Genomic DNA, 17,427 nt, shown 5'->3' on the forward strand with positions numbered 1-17,427 from the left:
CCTATCAGCTGTGCTGTGCCTGTGCCATTCTGGATTGCAGAAGAAAGTTCAACGCTCCTACTTCAGCAATATAAACTAAAGTCATTTACTTATTTGTATGGTTAAACTGAATTAATGAAGGTCAGCAGCAAAGATAGGCCTATTGGTTAATAAGGTGAGATTAAATACATAAAGTATTAACATAGCAGGTTTGCATAATATTCTGAGTTTGCATTTCACAGTCCTTATTCATTTTGAGGAATACTGAATCTGTTTTTGTTAGTTAGATGAGAAAATGTGTGTGTGCAATAATGGGCCGTTTACACAGCAGTTTTTAACATAAAACATAAAACTTTTTACGTGCTTTGGCCGTTAATTTACACGACAACAGTATTTCGGGAGCCTGAAAACGCAAACTTTTGAAAACCGGTTTCAAAGTGCAAGTTTTTGAAAACGATATCATCCCGTGTAAACTACAAAAATGTGAATTTGTGAAAACGGTGACGTCATGCTCATGATTATTACATGTCCAGTCTATTGGTGCGTAGTGTTTCTTAAAGTGAATACTACAGTGTTTTTGGTCGTTTTCGCGGATCCGTGGGAACAGGGATTGTTTTGACAATGCTGACAATGGACAAAGGAAGAACTTTTCCGTTTTTGTACATCGTTGTCGTGTAAACGAACCCTTAGTCTTGAACTAAAATAACCATTATGTTTACACACAACGCCTCTGCACCTTTCTCTTGATTTCTCACTGCGCGGAGTGCTCTCAGCCATTAAATGAGAAAACAAAGTAACTTATTTGAAAAATTAACTCAGATATTTTATTGTAAATTTATAGTTACTTGAAAAAGTATGTCTTCATGAAAAACAAAAAAAAAACATTCACCAAAGTAAATAATGTCATTAAACAGATTTGAGAGAATTGTCAATATAGCATTTCAAGATACATTAAATGCTATTTATTTATTTTTAAAAGAATTGAACAAGAAAGCACTGGATGCCTGAGAGTCTTAAAAAAGAGAGAAAAAGTGACGCACTACTATTATTAACACAATCCCTGCTGATCACATTCCCAATGGCCATTAACTTTATACCCTCTTAAATATAAGCTAATGTAATATCAAAAGCTGATCCAGTCATTAATCTTCTACACCCAATCCAAGTATATATTTTAGCTATTGTTCCATGAGGCTGATGTGACATAAGCCTGTTTATCAGGCAGAGGGAGGAGGAGCCTGGTGTGGGTGTCTGTGGGAGGAGACATGCACCTGTGAATCTACACCTGCTTGCCAAAGAGAGCGAGAGGGACAGCCAAGCTGGAGAGGAGGCAGAAAAGAAGAGACAGAAACTATAATTAAAAGCTGGGTCCTATAAGGCGATGACCTCACCTGCTGGACTCAACCGAACCAAAGGATAGTGACCACTCTAAAGCAGATAACAAGTATCTCAACGGACGTACATTGACCTGCGCAGGTGAGAGAGGCTTATTATAGCTACCAGAATTCAACTCTTTAAACTCCATGGATTATCATCCAGTTGCATTTAGTTTCATATTAATTCGTTTACAGATAAGTTACTGTGTTACTTGTTTGCTAAAGGTAAAATCATATGGAAATGAATACTGAGTTCTGGAAAAAAATAGCTGATTAAATGGGAATTGATATTAAGTTCTAGAGAAAAAAGGGAATGAGCTGTGAATTTTAATAACCTTTGGACAGACACATGATTAAACATTCATAGCAAACAGTGAACCTTTATCACTGACTAACCATGCATAATGAGGAGCCTGAGATGAGTGTGTGTGTGTGTGTGTGTGTGTGTGTGTGTGTGTGGAGGGTTAGTGTGTGTGTGTGTGTGTGTGTGTGTGTGTGTGTGGAGGGTTAGTGTGTGTGTGTGTGTGTGTGTGTGTGTGTGTGTGTGTGTGTGTGTGTGTGTGTGTGTGTGTGTGTGTGTGTGTGTGTGTGGGGGGGTTATTGCAATCAAGTGAACACTTTGAAATGCAAAACATTTCTTTCAGTTGTGTCAATAGTACGAATTTAGCGGCCAAGGTGGACGTCTTTGAGCGATTTAGAATTTACTTATTAAGCTTGACAAAAACATTGCATTGGGAAGGAATCCAGCCAAGAAAGTTCTGAGCTCCTGAACTAATTCAATTGAAATTAAACCAATCCACAAACATTGATTTTTAGCAGGAATGACAGCGAGGCTTTGAGTGGTAGACAAGCATCTCTTCAGTGGGTTGTACTGTTATTTGATGTGTTTTTGAATTGTTCTGCTGACGAAACACTGCAAAAATATCTTTCCAAGAAAGTAGACAAAAAACTCCTGACAATATAAGCTGTGTAAAGTGATAGGAGCTTTATACAGATTTTTACAGCGGATGCCATTGAAAAAACGGTAAGTCTATCCCTCACAGCCTCGCTTTTTAAACCTGTCATGGCGCTTTAAAGTGAGTCTCTCTATAATTAGTGGCATTCATAGAAGAATACCAATGGTTTAATTCACTGAAGAGATGCTTGAAACAAATGACGTTATGAAGTCACAAGCAAATGCTATTTTTAGTTTAGTTTAGTGTTTGGTGCCTCTGCTGCCTGCTTTATATGTGCTTGGGTATTTGTATTTATACACAAAAACTGCCCTCTCCCCATTGGAAGGAAAATGAAAAACGTTCAGTTTTGTATGAGATCTTTTTCTCCTGAGAAAAAGCCCCAATGTTCTCGCACGTCTCCTCTACACTTTCAGAAGAGATCTCAAGTTCAACTAAGTCTCATATGTTCAGATTCGCTATGCCCAAAGTCTGCAATCAAAAGTCAGATCTCAATATGAGCTCAAACTCATCCATTTTTTTTCTAAACCAAATGATCTGCACTATACACATTCAATATACTCTTACTTTAGGTCAGCAATTGTCTTATTTGAGTGGGTTTTTTTTTTTTTTTGAAGAAGAAGAAGAAGATCAAGATAGTCTGGGGAGATCTTTTTCTCTGTGGAAACTTCTGACCAATTTCCTTTTCCTCCTTTTTAGCCAAAAAATCCAAAAGGGTTTTTTCCCAGTGATGTCATATAGCGGAACCATTTGCATTCCCTACCTTTCAGTGAACAGTTCTAAAAGATTTTTTTTCTTAGTGTAGAAACATTTTAATAATCTAAAGAACTTTTTGAACAATGGATTTTTTCCATGGATGTTAGAGGTTCTTCATGGAACCGTTGATGCCAGTAAAGAACCTTTACTTTTACTCTCGCGCATAGCGACTTAACAGGAGTGAGAGTAAAACAACATAAAAATAAACCTGAACTACTTTGTGAAATGCCAACGCACAATTTGGGCCTGCAAGATTAAACACAAGAATGTATTTACCTCAGTTCCTGTCAATTACACTATACTTTTACTCACTTTAACCCCCTCAGAGTGTGACTGTTCCCCGAGCGAAGCTCTCCAAAGACCTCCAGTTAACACCTGATGTTTTTTCCAACCACCGACAGGAATAATTAATTAATCAGGATGACTATAGAGACTGCTATTTCTCATGGGAGCTTCTGTTGAAACTAAATGTTCTTTGTGTCGTTATTATTGCTGCCTGATTTTTTTTAAAAATACTTTAGCTGTCCATAGTTTGCATAACAAGACAAATCAGAAGTTATATTTTGCCTCACCAAAGCCATTGGTTTTCTACATTATCGTGATATGTAAATCTTATCAAATCCTTGAATTATCAGCTCACAGAAAGTTCCTGCTCTATTGACATGCTCCCGGAAAACACTTGCTTTTCCCTGCTAACAACATGGAGTGTCCATGTGCTTTGCGTAGAAGTTCCATTTGCGTGCAAAGACAAAGCTTCCATATCCAAATCTAAACCATAATATTTCCCACGGTAAAACTGATTCGTGCATTGGGGTGCATTGATACAGAACATTTCAAAATCCATGTTTGTATTATAAATTGCGCTTTAAACAAGTGATAAATGTGCAGTAAAATGCAAGGCTTTGTGTAGTTTATTAAGAGCTGGCATCACTTTTTGTACAACCAAATCAAAGATTTTTATAAAATGCATACTTATAGCTTTTCGAATATAGAGCTAATGCAATATGGCTTATTGTTAAAACCATCTGGATTAAATGGCCTCTTTTTATAAGGTTAAAAGTGTCAGAAAAACAAGGCTGTAAGGTTGAAAGGGAGCTGGCCGGCACCACCTGATCTCTGTTTGCTCTCGTAAACATAAAAGCAGGAGCAAGAGTCAAAGCCCTGAGAGAGAGAACAGAAATTAGCATACTGTATGAAAATGACCACTTTGTTGCTAAGCAACAGAGCCAAGCCTTTCCCGTCAATGGATATTGTCACATGCTACAGCAGTTTTGTGTGAATTTGAGTGTGGTTGAGTTCATTTTTACATTTCACAGAAGGCTGATTCAGTTCGAGATATGACCATGGACAGTAAAGCAATAAACTTTTCCAGGATATGCAGCTCAAAGTGTTTGTTTATCGTTGTCTTTGTGTGAATAAGTGTGCGGTAAACCTCACAATATCATACGAAGTTTCATTTGGACAGTGTTTCACAGTGTATGTCAAAGGCGTGCTTGCTTTTATTGTAATGGTTTACTTCAAAGAAGCCATTCTATAGCACGTGTATGAACCATAAACTGTCTCTGGACGTGAGCTCTTAACACAACAATGGACTGTGTAAAATCACGTAAATGAATGAATTAATCACGTCAAATCTACAACACACTGAATATTATGGCTAAAATGAATACAGCTGCATCAGTCAGACCTAAGAAGTGAAGTCTCATGGGGTCAGAAGCTATAGTGAGTGTGTTCACGTATGGCCTGAATGGAGATAGTTACAAATCTCTAAAGAATTAGCATCCTCTTGTTTATTAAATATGATTAGGTCCATTTAACAAAATGTTTAGTCGAGTTAAGATAACAGTGTTAATGATTTCAAAGTGAATCACCACAATCAACCTTTACAGTTTTATTGAAGTGCAAATTTACCATTCAAAAGTTTGAGGTCAGTAAGATTTCTCTCTCTCTCTCTCTCTCTCTTTTAAAGAAATTAATATTTTTATTCAGCAAGGACCCAATCAGATGTGACAGTAAAAACATTTATAATGTCACAAAAGAGTTCTGTTTCAAATAAATGTTGTTCTTTGAACTTAATAGTCATCAAAAAATCCTGTAAAATGTATCACGGTTTCCAAAAAACATTAAGCAGCACAACTGTTTTCAAAATTGATAATAATAAAACATGTTTCTTCAGCACCAAATCAGCATCTTACATTAGGCTTGTTCGACTTGAACCGGCGCTGCACAGACCGATCGGTGAATGGCATCAAGGAACCGCGAGGGCGATTAGAGAGCTGACGTGTCCGTATGCTTTTCAATCAATCTCGCGGTACTTTGATGTCATAAAACGATCGGTCTGTGCAGCGCCGGTTCAAGTCGAACAAGCCTATTGATTTCTGGAGGATCATGTGACACTAACAGAGAAATCAATTATTTTAAATTGTAATAATATTTCACAATATTACAGTATTTTTGAGTGAACATTAAAAAAACTATAGGCCAAAAAACTTCTGAAACGTAGCATACATCGTCAATTTTATTCATTCAAAAAGATTAAATAAGCTGTAGGCTACTAATTGTGTTCAGGTCATGTCAGAAAGATCGTATTTACGAGTTGAACGCACATGGACGCCACCACAATGTCGTACGAGTGGGAATATTTACCAGTTTGGGGCGTGTCAGTGAGAAACATGGCCGAATACCACAATACTATTTAGCAGTGACATTGTCAGGCTTGTTTACAACAAAATAAGCTGACTGCCTGCACAAAATTTGATAGCATTGTAAAATAACAATATAATATGTAACGATAAAGTTCACAGTGGCTTCATAAATTAATTATTTATGTTCTTTCATTCTTTGTTCATTTTAGAAGTAGAGTTTAAAAACCTTGCTGTATTTTTGTGTAGTTAGGCTAATTAAGAGAAGGCACACCGCCATCTTTCTCAGACGAAAGTGAACCTGATATCGTAAACACGACTTCCCAACTCGTAAATACGAACTTCCCTAGAGGACCTGAATGCACAGTAAGCACAAGTGCTCTGTCATTTAGCATTAGCATGGTCTATAGCATTTCCATCCTCCTAGCATATAGCTTCAGTGCAGAGTGAGTGAAATTTGAGGCCTGTAACCAGAACTACTCAGGTTAAAACCCTATCATACCTCTGCCATATGGTGCTTATTGAGTTACACTAAAAAATTCATTTGCGGCTGCCCCTTCTAATGCAAGACACAGATCTTACATTAGTATTAGCTCACACCCTCAGGCCTCAGCTTACACATGACTATTTTTACATTTTAGTTTTAAATAAAACAGCTGGTTAACAAAAAAACAAGCCGGATTATCATTAATTTGCTTATTTAGGCATACTGTTTGGTCTTTAATCATAAAAATCACACTTTCATGTATATAAATCTCTCTTTCTGTCCTCCTTGCAGTCTGTTTTCATCTCGATGGCGACCGCAGAACCTGCACCGGCCTGGTGGAAACTGACCTTCTTGCGTAAGAAGAAATCAGAGCCGAAAGTGCTGTACGAAATCCCTGGAGACCACAGCAGCAACGCCGGGGACACACCCGGGACACCCGACGGAGCTGCGGACAGCCAGTTTAACGCCCGTTTGGAGCGCATCGTGGACAAAACGGCGACAAAGGGACGCCACGTGAAGGTCTCACATTCGGGCCGCTTTAAAGAGAAGAAGAGAATCCGCTCTACGCTAGCAGAAAACCCTGACCTGTTCCCTGAGGGAGAAACTAGTGAGAATAATACAACTGGAAAATAGAGTCACTGTGTAAACACACTAGCATGTGTGTGTGTAAAACAGCTCAAGAGGGCCTTGGTCTATGCAGCACTTCCATTGATGTCCTCTGCTGTTCACAATCACCTGAGGCTGAGCCTGAAGCAAGAAAAGGATCGCTGAATGAATTAGTGACTGATCTATACTAATGTTTGGGAACAAAGAGAGGCATAAACCCAAAGATCAGGTTTCTTCACAGATACACACGGCAGGACTGCATTGCGGTCGTCTGACATTTAGCAGATGTTTAGAAAAGAGAAGTACTCTGAGAGGGAATCAAATCAATCATATCAGCACAAGAATGCAGTAATGATATTGTTTTTTGTTTGCTTATTATATTTTATATGCTGAAAACTACAATTGCATCCAAAGCACTTTTGATTCAAAAGATTTAAGGAATATTATCAGCAACAATACGCTACCATGACTTTTATTTAGCCCACAAATTTAAATGGTAGCTAATTATACACTCTAAAAACTGCTGGGTTGTGTTAACCCAATTTTGGGTCAAATATGGACTAACCCAACGTTGGGTTAAAAAATGCAATTTAAAAATGTACAAATTGCATTTTGGACAAAATCAAAATGGACAAAAATGCAATTTAAAAATGGACAAATTGCATTGGTTACATTAAAAATGTAAACCAACGGCTGGGTTTGTCCATTTTTAAATTGAATTTTTAACCCAACGTTGGGTTAACACAACCCAGCAGTTTTTAGAGTGTATAAAATAGATCATCAATTTCAAGCAGCCTCTGTTTTATGGCCTCTGAACCACCAACTAGACCAAAATATATTTTTGAATACATGTGCCTGTTGCAATAATACACTTTTTAGCGCAATTTTCCACCGAACAAAATTGCGATTGTTAACTCTTGATTTCTGTTCTGTCTGTGCGCACCAATCTTGCACTTCTATCTCCTCAACCAGACCACCTAAAGACTTCGGGTTTTCGGCATTATGTTAAGGAAGGTCTAATCTCGGGAACGCACAAAAAAAATCCAGGAAAAGATTTACTATCTCTTAGTGTTGTGATCCCATGAGGTGAGAAAATTGCGCTAAAACACTCACTGAGTTTTATTACTTGTTTATGTCTGTGTTGATGTTTCAGGTTTAATTATGATATTTGATCTTGGTTGATATTTATTGTACAGAGAGTTTATTGATTTCAATTTGAACATGGTGGGGTTTTCAATTTTAGCCTAAATACTGTGTTTTTATGTTAAAAGAAATTGTCATATATTTGCACAATGTCTAGTTTGCTTAGCTGGGATTTTGTAAAAAAATTAAAATAAATAAATAAATAAATAAATAAATAAATAAATAAATAAATAAATAAAAATTAGGCCTAAGTGTTGTTTAATATACCTGTAGATAATAAAATAATGCATTCAAGATGTGAGTAGGCCTATTTTATTGTGTAAATTTCATGTGTTTGAAATAGAACCCCAAAACAAATTAGAACTTGCCCTGCCTGTTTACTACAACCTATTTCGTCTCTTTATTTAGTTTTGCCACCAGCAAGAGCAATGGCCTTTTCTTTCCGTTGTCTTTTTTTCCATAACAATAAATGCCATAAAAAACAACCGAGGCAAGACTCGCCCAGTTGTTTAGTTTTCGTCCAGCAGAGGGCGATAGATCCAACACTACATGAGGAGAATGTAACCTTCCCTGTTTGTTTTGATTGACTTTGTGCCATTTTTTACACTACAGTCTATGCTTTGTGCCCATGACACATTTGTTTGTCAATCTATCGGCAGACAGACAAATATAATGTTGATATCAACAGTCGGACTCTGATTAATCTTTACAATGATGTGTCTTAGCCCAATACCATACGTGTCCTTCATTTGACATTAACAAAAAAGACTAGGTGATCTCAAAATATTTTTGAATGAATTATTTTGATAATAATTTGATACAAATGGACTAAAAGTGATAGATCTATATGTTGTCTGCGCCCAGTAACACAAAACTAAACTCTCTGGCGGAAGGATATGTCTGAGCGGCACTGCGGCTCTATATAAACATCGACTCGACGTCATCACCCGCAGTTCCGTTCTTCTCACAGCTGATTATTGTTGATACCCGAGCGATTCTGCTCTCCGCCGAAATGGCCGTGTGACCTGCTGCCTGTAGACAGCGCTCAAACTCCTCAGTGCATCAACATTGTGCACTGGCTCCATACATTTATATAAAAATGGCGTAAGTATACTTTTAATTGTTTTTGCCTTAAAATGTCACGATCGTCTCACCCACCCGATTGGGCGGGTGTGTAACATTAAATAGCTTAGCCTTATGGCCATTCATGTTTTCAGGTTATTTCGTATGCGACTTAAATATATATTGTGGATGTATTGATTTTAATAGATTATGGAAATTGTTTGCGAATATTGTCATGACTAACGTCTCGCGCTTAAAGCACCATATGTCTACTTGACAGTGACAACGTCGGTCGATGAATTCGTAGTCATTCCTGTTTTAAAATGTACCATAATGTTTTTATTTTGCATTGTGAATTGATCTTCAACACGCCTGAATGTGTTTAATTCAAAATAAACATGAGCAAGATAGTTTAATTGACGTTTCTTTGTCACCTCGTGCTCTTTATAAAATGGCGTACGTTCCTGAAAAGGGAGCGGCAAGTCCCTGAAATGGCGGAGTCTTTATCCACCTTGATAAAACAATATAAAATAACATCGGCCTACCTTTTATCTCAAACAACAGTTTCAGCTAATTTTAAGATCTTATAAAAAGCCATGAGATTTGGCCTCTGTAAAATTGGTGTTGAGGTTTTAAAAATGGAACCCAGTCTGCTGACAGTAAGAGATAAAGAACGTCACGTGGTAATGTCCATATATGGGTAGGTTGTGGGCAGATGATGTCATTGTTAGTCAGGAATAACTAATGAGGCTTTATTATTTTTTCTTTAAAAGGCGTTAGTGTTTTAAATTGTTTTATAGCTTTTGTATTTGTTTACATTTATAAAATTGTTATACAAGTGATTAACTACTTTTAATATATGTTTGCAGGTCCTTCGTGGCAACTCTGACTTCTGCTGCACCTGACAGCACGAGATTATTCGAATTCTCAGTAGAAGACTCGTTGATTCAACTTGAAATAGATAGCCATGTCTTTGATGAGCTCACGGTTTGGCCAGGACGATATGGAGGTCCTTCTTTGGGACCCATCATCACCGATGGCTGACCCTCTGGGGTCTTTCCTAGATAAAGATGAGGAGGTTCTTCCTCTCGGAGGCGCTGAATCGCCCCTCTCATCTTTCTCTTCCTCTCCACTTCCCTCTCTCTCCCCACCCTGCACTCCTCCCTCCGTTCAGAGGGGGGAGAAGGCTGGGCTCAATCAGCTGTCTCTGGCCTGGTTCCCCTCAGATGAGCTGTGCCTAGATAATCATGGCGATGGTGAGGTGTACCAATTTATTTCAAATAGGCCTATACATACAAGTGCCCTAGTTTCAGCATACTAAGAGTTTAAACATGCAATCATAATATTTAACTCTTTTTCCCATTTCAGATCATTCATTCAGTGAAATGGATTGGATGACAGAGCGAATTGATTTGAGTGAGTTTGATCTGGAGTCTTTGATAGGCTCCTATGATTCTGAGGATCCGCCCAGTTCTCCTGAGGAGCTCATCACTTCTCTAGAGTCACAGATAGACCTGGAGTCCCTGCCTGTAGCTTCTGACAATACGCCTTCACCCTCTCCAGCAGCGTCTGTCCCTGAAATCGATCAACTTTCCAACTTTTCTTTCACTTTGAATACTCCAGTTGCTACTCCTTTCATTCCATCATCACCCTGTGAAATTTCAGATTCCTCCTCTGTGGTCCCTGAGCCCCAGGCTGAGTTTGAGATAAAGTCTGAACCGGCCTCCCCGGTCCCATCACCTTCCATCCTTCCACCAGAGTCCCCTACTGATACTCTTGAGCTTGGTTGCGAGGTAGACATAGCTGAAGTTCAGAGTCCACCCCCCGTCGAGATGCAGGTGCCCAAAATAGTCCTGTCACTCACCCCAACCCGCATTGTTCTTGTACTTTCTCCTAAAGAGGAGGTTAATGCGATGATTACCCTTCCAGGTGAGATGGTTGTGGAAAATTCCCAGAGTTCAACTTCCCCCGACCCACAAACCCCAATGTCCCCCCAGTCTCGCTCTTCTAGGGTAAAGCCCTACTCCACACCCGATTCTAAGCCCACCCAAAATCTGCAGTCAACAGTTTCAGAGTCAGAGTCAGAGCTGCCTACCCTCTCAGGAAGAGTGAAGTCAGCCAGTGGCTCAAAGGTTGTGGTTGAAAAGAAAAAGCTGAAGAAAATGGAGCAGAACAAGACTGCGGCAACCCGCTACCGACAGAAAAAGCGTGCAGAGCAAGATTCTCTCCAGTCAGAGTGTGCAGTCCTGGAGGAGAGGAATCAAGAGCTGACAGAAAAGGCAGAGTCCATTGCTAAAGAGATCCAGTATTTGAAAGAGCTAATGGAAGAAGTCAAGAGGGCAAGAGAGAGCAGAAGTGTGAGGTCATAGAAAGAAATGGACACAGAGGCTTGAAGCTGATAGAAATGGACGGTTTCAGCATAGCCTGAAGTGCAGAATACTAGGGATGTTGGTCCTAAAAGAAAGTATTTTATGAAGGGTTGAATAAATTCCTTTTTTTCTCTCTATTCTTTACCATTGTTTTGAGTAGAAACACTTCCTGTAAGCATGTCAGCAAAGCCTGATATTCTTGTACCAGTGCATTTTTTTTTGTCTTGTATATCTGTTGTATGCACAGTATTATATATCATGTGCATTGTCTGTTGATGATCTTTGTTTTTAATTTTCCCAATTGAAATTGTGCTGTACAAATGCTTAATATTTCAACTAACTTTATTCACAGATATGGTATGTGTGCATTTATTAAATTGTGTAGAACTCAATATTTTGTAGTTGTATGGGCCTTTCACTGCATATCAGTTAGCTTGAATGGTATTTATGTAATAAACACTTGAAAAAAATTGTGCATTTTAATTTTTTTTATTATGAAATGGAGGCAGAAATGAGTTTTAGTATTTTATAAAATTGTTTATTTGTTTGACAAATTCACTACCTCAGTAGTAGGTACACATGATAGAGATGAAACACTTTAAGGGACATATAGTATACAACTTAAAATTAGTTCAATGTATAAAAATATATTGACTATTTAGTCAATTTCCACAAACAGCATAACCCCACTGTTTATGGCCAAGGATAACTGGTGTATGGCTGGCATAAAAATCAGTTTGGTTCTTTTTATTTTCTAGGCTTTCACAAACCGAGATTAAGTAAATTCAGCCTGGAAGCTGAATTTGACAAAAACACCCCATGATATGCAAATTTATTCTTTATTAATACGAAAATATGAAGTGAAAAGCATACAAAAGCTAAACTCTAGTCATCTCAGTGTATTCAGTCAAACCAGTTGAAAGTCACATTTGTGGCTGATATAATGCAGTTGGGATTTCGTAGTATATTCTCATATTGCGCCGAATATTTGCGGACAAGATAAATATTACTATGCAATAGTAACAGCCATTCCCTGAATGCTCAAAACATATTGGTAAATGTGTTTAGGTAGAATGTAATGCTGCCATCAAAGTCCTAAGTAGTTGCTAAGCATATCAAATTCATAAAAAAACACAAGGTTCTTAAGGTTCTCAATGGAACAGTCTGTAGAACAATTGTATATTCAAGAATCCAGGTGTACTTAATGCCAAGTACTTAGACTTTATGATAATATAGTGAGTGCATTCAAAATAAATGTAAGCAATATTCCAACTTTGTGAAATGCAGTTTTACTAAATATCTGACACTGTTTGAATGTGCATGAAAAACGACAAGGCTGTGTAAATACTGTACAATACTGGGTATGAGTCCTGCTTTACACTGTGGAAATGAATAGTTTTGTGGTTTGTCTGTTTCCACCATGCGTTTTACATATCACTTGAAAATAATCAGCTCTGAAACTATTGCATGCTTTTGGCGATAGTATCAGTATTTGAGTACGGTTATCTGTGGTCTCTTACAGGATTAGATGTTTAAGTAAAGATTTTTTTCACCAGAAAGTGCTACGTGCTTCTAGCAAAAGTGAATGTTATTAATTTAAAACTTTATGAAAATGTGACTGAATCGTAACATTACTCAAGGAGCCAGAAATGTAGGTTGTAAGTCTAATTATATCAAGATGACATACAAACAGTGTGAATGGCCTTATGGGTAATAAACAGTTGCATAAATACCGCTTGTTTTGTGATCAAAAAGTTAAATAACTTCTACATTCCTTTTAGATTTACCAGAGTTGCACTTTATGTTGCCTTATGTTATGTTTCACTGTAGAATGCATCTTCCACTCGTTTCCTCCTCTTCCAGTTCTTGATTTACTGTAGAACAAGGATGCAATGATCAGGTTTTACATATATATGAGAAATATTCATATGAACAAATTATAATGTAAGCTGATGTGAAAACCAACAATAATAATAATAATATAAGATGCAAACTACTTACATTTGACAGGTAAGAAAGGTTTCTGTCCATTCTCTGTTACCATTTCCTCTATTTTCTGCAAGAGTTCAGTCACCTGTGTCTTGTCGTTGTTGGCTTTGGTACAGTCCAGCACATGATAGCAGTTCCAGCAATGCTGCATCAGTTTCAGCAGCTCTCCTCCATCCCGCTGGATGTGATCCTCGATGGACGTGCCATACAGCCAATCGCCACATGAAAACAGCACCAGTGTGTGAAGACACGCCTCCTCACCAAACATTTCCAAATGTCTCTTGAGGGCCTGCCTCTTTTTGGGAGTGAGGGTTGAGACTACAGGGATTACCAGTAATAGTGCATGTGGGCCAGGATGGAGAAGCCCTGCCCCTTGTTTAATTTCTTTTTGAATGTTCCTTGGTGTACGGTGGGCGGAAAACCAATCCCAACCTGGTGTGTCAACAATTGTGAGGCGCCGACCAGCAACCAATGCTTGATGACGGACAGACACCTCAGTGGGGCGTCCTGATTCAAACACACGACAGCCCAGTAGAAGATTACCTGCAGAGCTCTTACCTGCTCCACGCCAGCCTACTAGCAGAACCCGTAACTCTGTTAAAAAGAAAGTGGGATATTGCAACAAAATTCACATGAAAATGCACTTTGCATGTTCTAAGGAGACATTCTGCAAAGGTATCAGCAAAACAAAGGTACAAGAGAATGAATCAGATGCAAAACTCACCTCTTGGTGGAGATCTAAACATTGCTGCTGTCCTCTCCACGTCTGGGACTCCATCCTCTTCTCTTTCATTTTCTTCATCATCGAATCCAAGGCTTGGCCTCACCATTTCAAAGAACCAGCCTTGATTCTCCCGAACCATTTCCTCGACTTTTTGTAAAAGCTCTGCAACTTGAGCACTTTTGTCTGAGCAGGTGTTATCCAAGGCATGATACCTGCAGCCACACCTCTCCACCAACCTCTGCAGCGCTGCCCCGCCATCCACAATAAATTCCTCAACACCCTTATCCTGCAACTGGTCCGCACAGGTGAACAAAACCATGGTGTGCCTCCATATTCCTGCTCCCAGTTCTCTAACTCGGGCCCAAAGACCTTGCCAGTGGTTTTCGGTGAATGGAACTCCGATGGGAACCACCAGCAGCAGGGCATGGGGACCAGGAGAACATTGATCAATGAAGGACTGCTGGTTCTCTGAGTCTGTCTCATCAGTTTTGTCTTCGGTTTCCAGATTCCATCCTGGGGTGTCAATGATCAACAGTCGCCAGGTGAGTATGTCTACCCAATGTTTTTGGTCTGTTTGGGAATTGTCAGATGGGTTTTTCTCCTGGCTCAAGATGGTATTCAGTGTTGAGGTCTTACCAGAGCCCTGGAACCCCAGCAACAGAAGGCGCCACATGGGTGGAGAGGATCCCTCTGCTTTTGAGAGACCGAGATGAAAGCGAAAATTATATTGCAAGTGATCAAAACAACAGGCAGCTGAGTCCATGCAGACTACATCCACAACTCCTATTTGTTCACTCTGACATTCTGAGCAACCCCAGAGCATTACAACTAGGCCTATATCCATGTAACTTGCTGATGACCGCCATACTGTAAATTGAAAACTGGTGCATGTAGTCCTGCACTAAATAACCTGAACCGTAACCAGTCTTGTGATTGTAAAATAATAACCTAAAACACTTACATTTGACAGATAAGAAAGGTTTCTGTCAATGCTACCACATCCTTTATTTTCTGCAAGAGTTCAGTCACATGTGTCCTGTTTTGGTACAGTCCAGCACATGATAACTGTTCCAGCAATGCTGCATCAGTTTCAACAGCTCACCTCCATCCCTCTAACCCAAACCGTTAGCCTTATGATCTCATTCTAATGCTGAACCAAGATCAGTTTAAATTACATTTGTGTGGGCATCTGCTTTTGTATGATGGCAAACTGATCTAGACACAGCTGAGACTCTCCTGTCTGCATTAGAAATCCCCAGAGACACAGGAAGCGCACATAATGCAGAGGGGAAGTGAGTCAGCTGCCTGTGTAGGTGGGATTTGAAAGTGGAAAATTGTCTGACATACGAATAAAGTTACATTTTAATGTCACTTACCAGCATTTAAATCAGAAGAGACCGTGGCCATCTTGTGTCTAGCTGGTCCGTTGTCTCCTGCTCTCTCTCTCTCTCTCTCTCTCTCTCTCTCTTGCTGTTTTGTCTCAGTTGCCTGTGCTCAAAACATTGCTTTCTCCCCTCTTATCTCCCTCCTACTCTATTTCCCCCGCTCTCCCAGAGATTTTCTGATTATATCACAACCTTTCTCTCTGCTTCTTTTTCACTTTCTTTCCCTCATGAAATGATACAAGCAGGAGGAGCTGGAAGAAAGAGGCTAATAGAGAGCAGAGCGATATAAGGAGGGAGTAAGAAAAATATGTGGCTTGTGATTAATTTTAGTATAGAGTTAGTGGTTAGTATTTTACGGTAAGTAACCTCCTAAAATTCTTAGGTAGTAATGAATAATAAGTGTGGGGTGGTTTGCTGTTCTTTCATTGTGTAGTGTTGAGTTGGGGGTGGAGCACAGGCTGTCATTAGACCAATGAAAAGATGGAAGTATCCAGTTTAGCACCGCCCACCTGATTCTGCAGTATGACCTAAACCCAGCAGCACTGAAATACTAGAGCGAGTAAAGCAAACACTGGACACTTTTTTTTCCTTATAAATAATGTCATACGTCAAACACTAGTGTATTATAAAGCAGTCTAGTGAGTATGAAAAGTAATATTTATATGATAAAATAATTGTAAAAATCAGAACAAATAAATAAACAAACTAATTAATTGAGGGAAATTACATTAATTTGAAAAGCTTTACAAATTCCAAAGTCTAGGGTTCAGTGTTTCTTATTCGACAAAGTTTCAGTACTCATCTTAAAATCTGTTTTTACAAAAATAGTAAATGCAACTCTTGCTTTATGAATGTCCTCCTGTGAACCAGGAAAAAAAGGTTTGTGATTTTTTTTTTTTAATGTCTGCATTGTTTGGAGTATAAGAAGCAAATGGGAGAAAAAAAAAGATAGTTTATTCTTATTTTATGCTACGTCCTCTATAGAGGACACCAGGACTTATTTAAAAAAAGAAATGAAAAGAAAAGAAAAGAAATGTAAAGACAAAAAGAATGTTGTTTTTTGTTCATTCACCAATCAATTTTTAGTTTTTCTTTTTTTTTTAATGATTTTTTTTTAAATCAAACTTTGTTTAAGGATGATTCTCAACTATATATAAAAGATGGAACAGAATAATTTGATATACTATTTTGCTTTATACAATATGTGTGTAAAATGGCCATTGTTACGATATAGGTTAGCCAATAGGTGGCAACAGTGAGCTATCAGGAGAGGGGGGTCACAAGAGGAGAGGCATTGCATGAAAACAGTGAGATGCATGTGGAGTGCAATGAAAAGTGAGCGGAATAAAAGCAAGTGTTTTTTGAAGATTGCTTCAAGTGGCCTGTGATCACTGTGTACAGTGATGTGCTCTCTTCCATGTAGATACTGGTCGAATTTATCACATGCAAAGACAATGGCAAGGCACTAATGAAAAGTGAGCGGAATAAAAGCAAGTGTTTGACCCATCACAAGTCTCATTTATGAACATGAAACAGCCATAAATGGGTAGTCCTATTCGAAACAATGTATCTATACTCAATGTATCAGTGAATCTTATTTACATATTAATGTGTTCTTGGGGCAAAATGTGATAAAAAAATATGTGTAACAAGGAGAGTAATAACTTGGCAACATTTTCATAAAAACATTTCATAGGAATATTGATGTAATTTCTTTCCCTATGTACTTGTGTCTCTCCAAAATGCCTGATAAACATGCTGATGTGAAATCGATGCACTGTTTCGTAACAAAAAGTAATGTTCTGATTTGAAACCCCATAAACCCAACATCCTGAGATGTTTATTTACAACAAACAATTAGAAAGTTAGTCCGATGGCAATGGAGGCAATGGAGACCAAGGAGAAGGAATTGTCATGGTGAAACCTCCAAACATTTGGAATCTCTGAAAAACCCTG

General features: G+C 38.5%; 3 protein-coding genes across 3 annotated transcripts; 2 read left to right on the top strand and 1 right to left on the bottom strand.

Annotated features, from left to right (window-relative positions):
• The first annotated feature begins 1,300 nt into the window (after positions 1–1,300).
• On the top strand, positions 1,301–7,248 carry prr15la (proline rich 15 like a). Its single transcript, XM_081378088.1, has 2 exons — positions 1,301–1,455; positions 6,485–7,248. The coding sequence occupies exon 2, from the start codon at positions 6,500–6,502 to the stop codon at positions 6,824–6,826; it is 327 nt and encodes a 108-aa protein (XP_081234214.1). The 5' UTR covers positions 1,301–1,455; positions 6,485–6,499; the 3' UTR covers positions 6,827–7,248.
• Positions 7,249–8,887: 1,639 nt separating this feature from the next.
• Positions 8,888–11,836, top strand: atf4b (activating transcription factor 4b). The gene is made up of 3 exons (XM_081378108.1): positions 8,888–9,046; positions 9,874–10,260; positions 10,373–11,836. The coding sequence occupies exons 2-3, from the start codon at positions 9,972–9,974 to the stop codon at positions 11,371–11,373; spliced, it is 1,290 nt and encodes a 429-aa protein (XP_081234234.1). The 5' UTR covers positions 8,888–9,046; positions 9,874–9,971; the 3' UTR covers positions 11,374–11,836.
• Positions 11,837–11,892: 56 nt separating this feature from the next.
• On the bottom strand, positions 11,893–15,804 carry LOC308698176 (GTPase IMAP family member 8). Its single transcript, XM_081378099.1, has 4 exons — positions 15,463–15,804; positions 14,087–14,779; positions 13,375–13,956; positions 11,893–13,247 (listed from the first exon to the last, which is right to left on the bottom strand). The coding sequence occupies exons 1-4, from the start codon at positions 15,491–15,493 to the stop codon at positions 13,195–13,197; spliced, it is 1,359 nt and encodes a 452-aa protein (XP_081234225.1). The 5' UTR covers positions 15,494–15,804; the 3' UTR covers positions 11,893–13,194.
• Positions 15,805–17,427: the final 1,623 nt, after the last annotated feature.

The sequence above is a fragment of the Scardinius erythrophthalmus genome, assembly GCF_964197995.2.
Source record: "Scardinius erythrophthalmus genome assembly, chromosome: 1".
Lineage (NCBI taxonomy): Eukaryota > Metazoa > Chordata > Actinopteri > Cypriniformes > Leuciscidae > Scardinius > Scardinius erythrophthalmus.

What these genes read in the sequence shown, in the direction of transcription:
- atf4b (XM_081378108.1), top strand. Translation starts at nt 9,972, where the DNA reads ATGTCTTTGATGAGCTCACGGTTTGGCCAGGACGATATGGAGGTCCTT. An exon ending in CCTAGATAATCATGGCGATG is followed by an intron (nt 10,261 to 10,372) that starts GTGAGGTGTACC and finishes TTCCCATTTCAG; the next exon opens with ATCATTCATTCAGTGAAATG.
- LOC308698176 (XM_081378099.1), bottom strand. Translation starts at nt 15,493, where the DNA reads ATGGCCACGGTCTCTTCTGATTTAAATGCTG. An exon ending in CTCTTCTGATTTAAATGCTG is followed by an intron (nt 14,780 to 15,462) that starts GTAAGTGACATT and finishes GTCTCTCAAAAG; the next exon opens with CAGAGGGATCCTCTCCACCC. An exon ending in GTTTAGATCTCCACCAAGAG is followed by an intron (nt 13,957 to 14,086) that starts GTGAGTTTTGCA and finishes TCTTTTTAACAG; the next exon opens with AGTTACGGGTTCTGCTAGTA.
- prr15la (XM_081378088.1), top strand. Translation starts at nt 6,500, where the DNA reads ATGGCGACCGCAGAACCTGCACCGGCCTGGTGGAAACTGACCTTCTTG.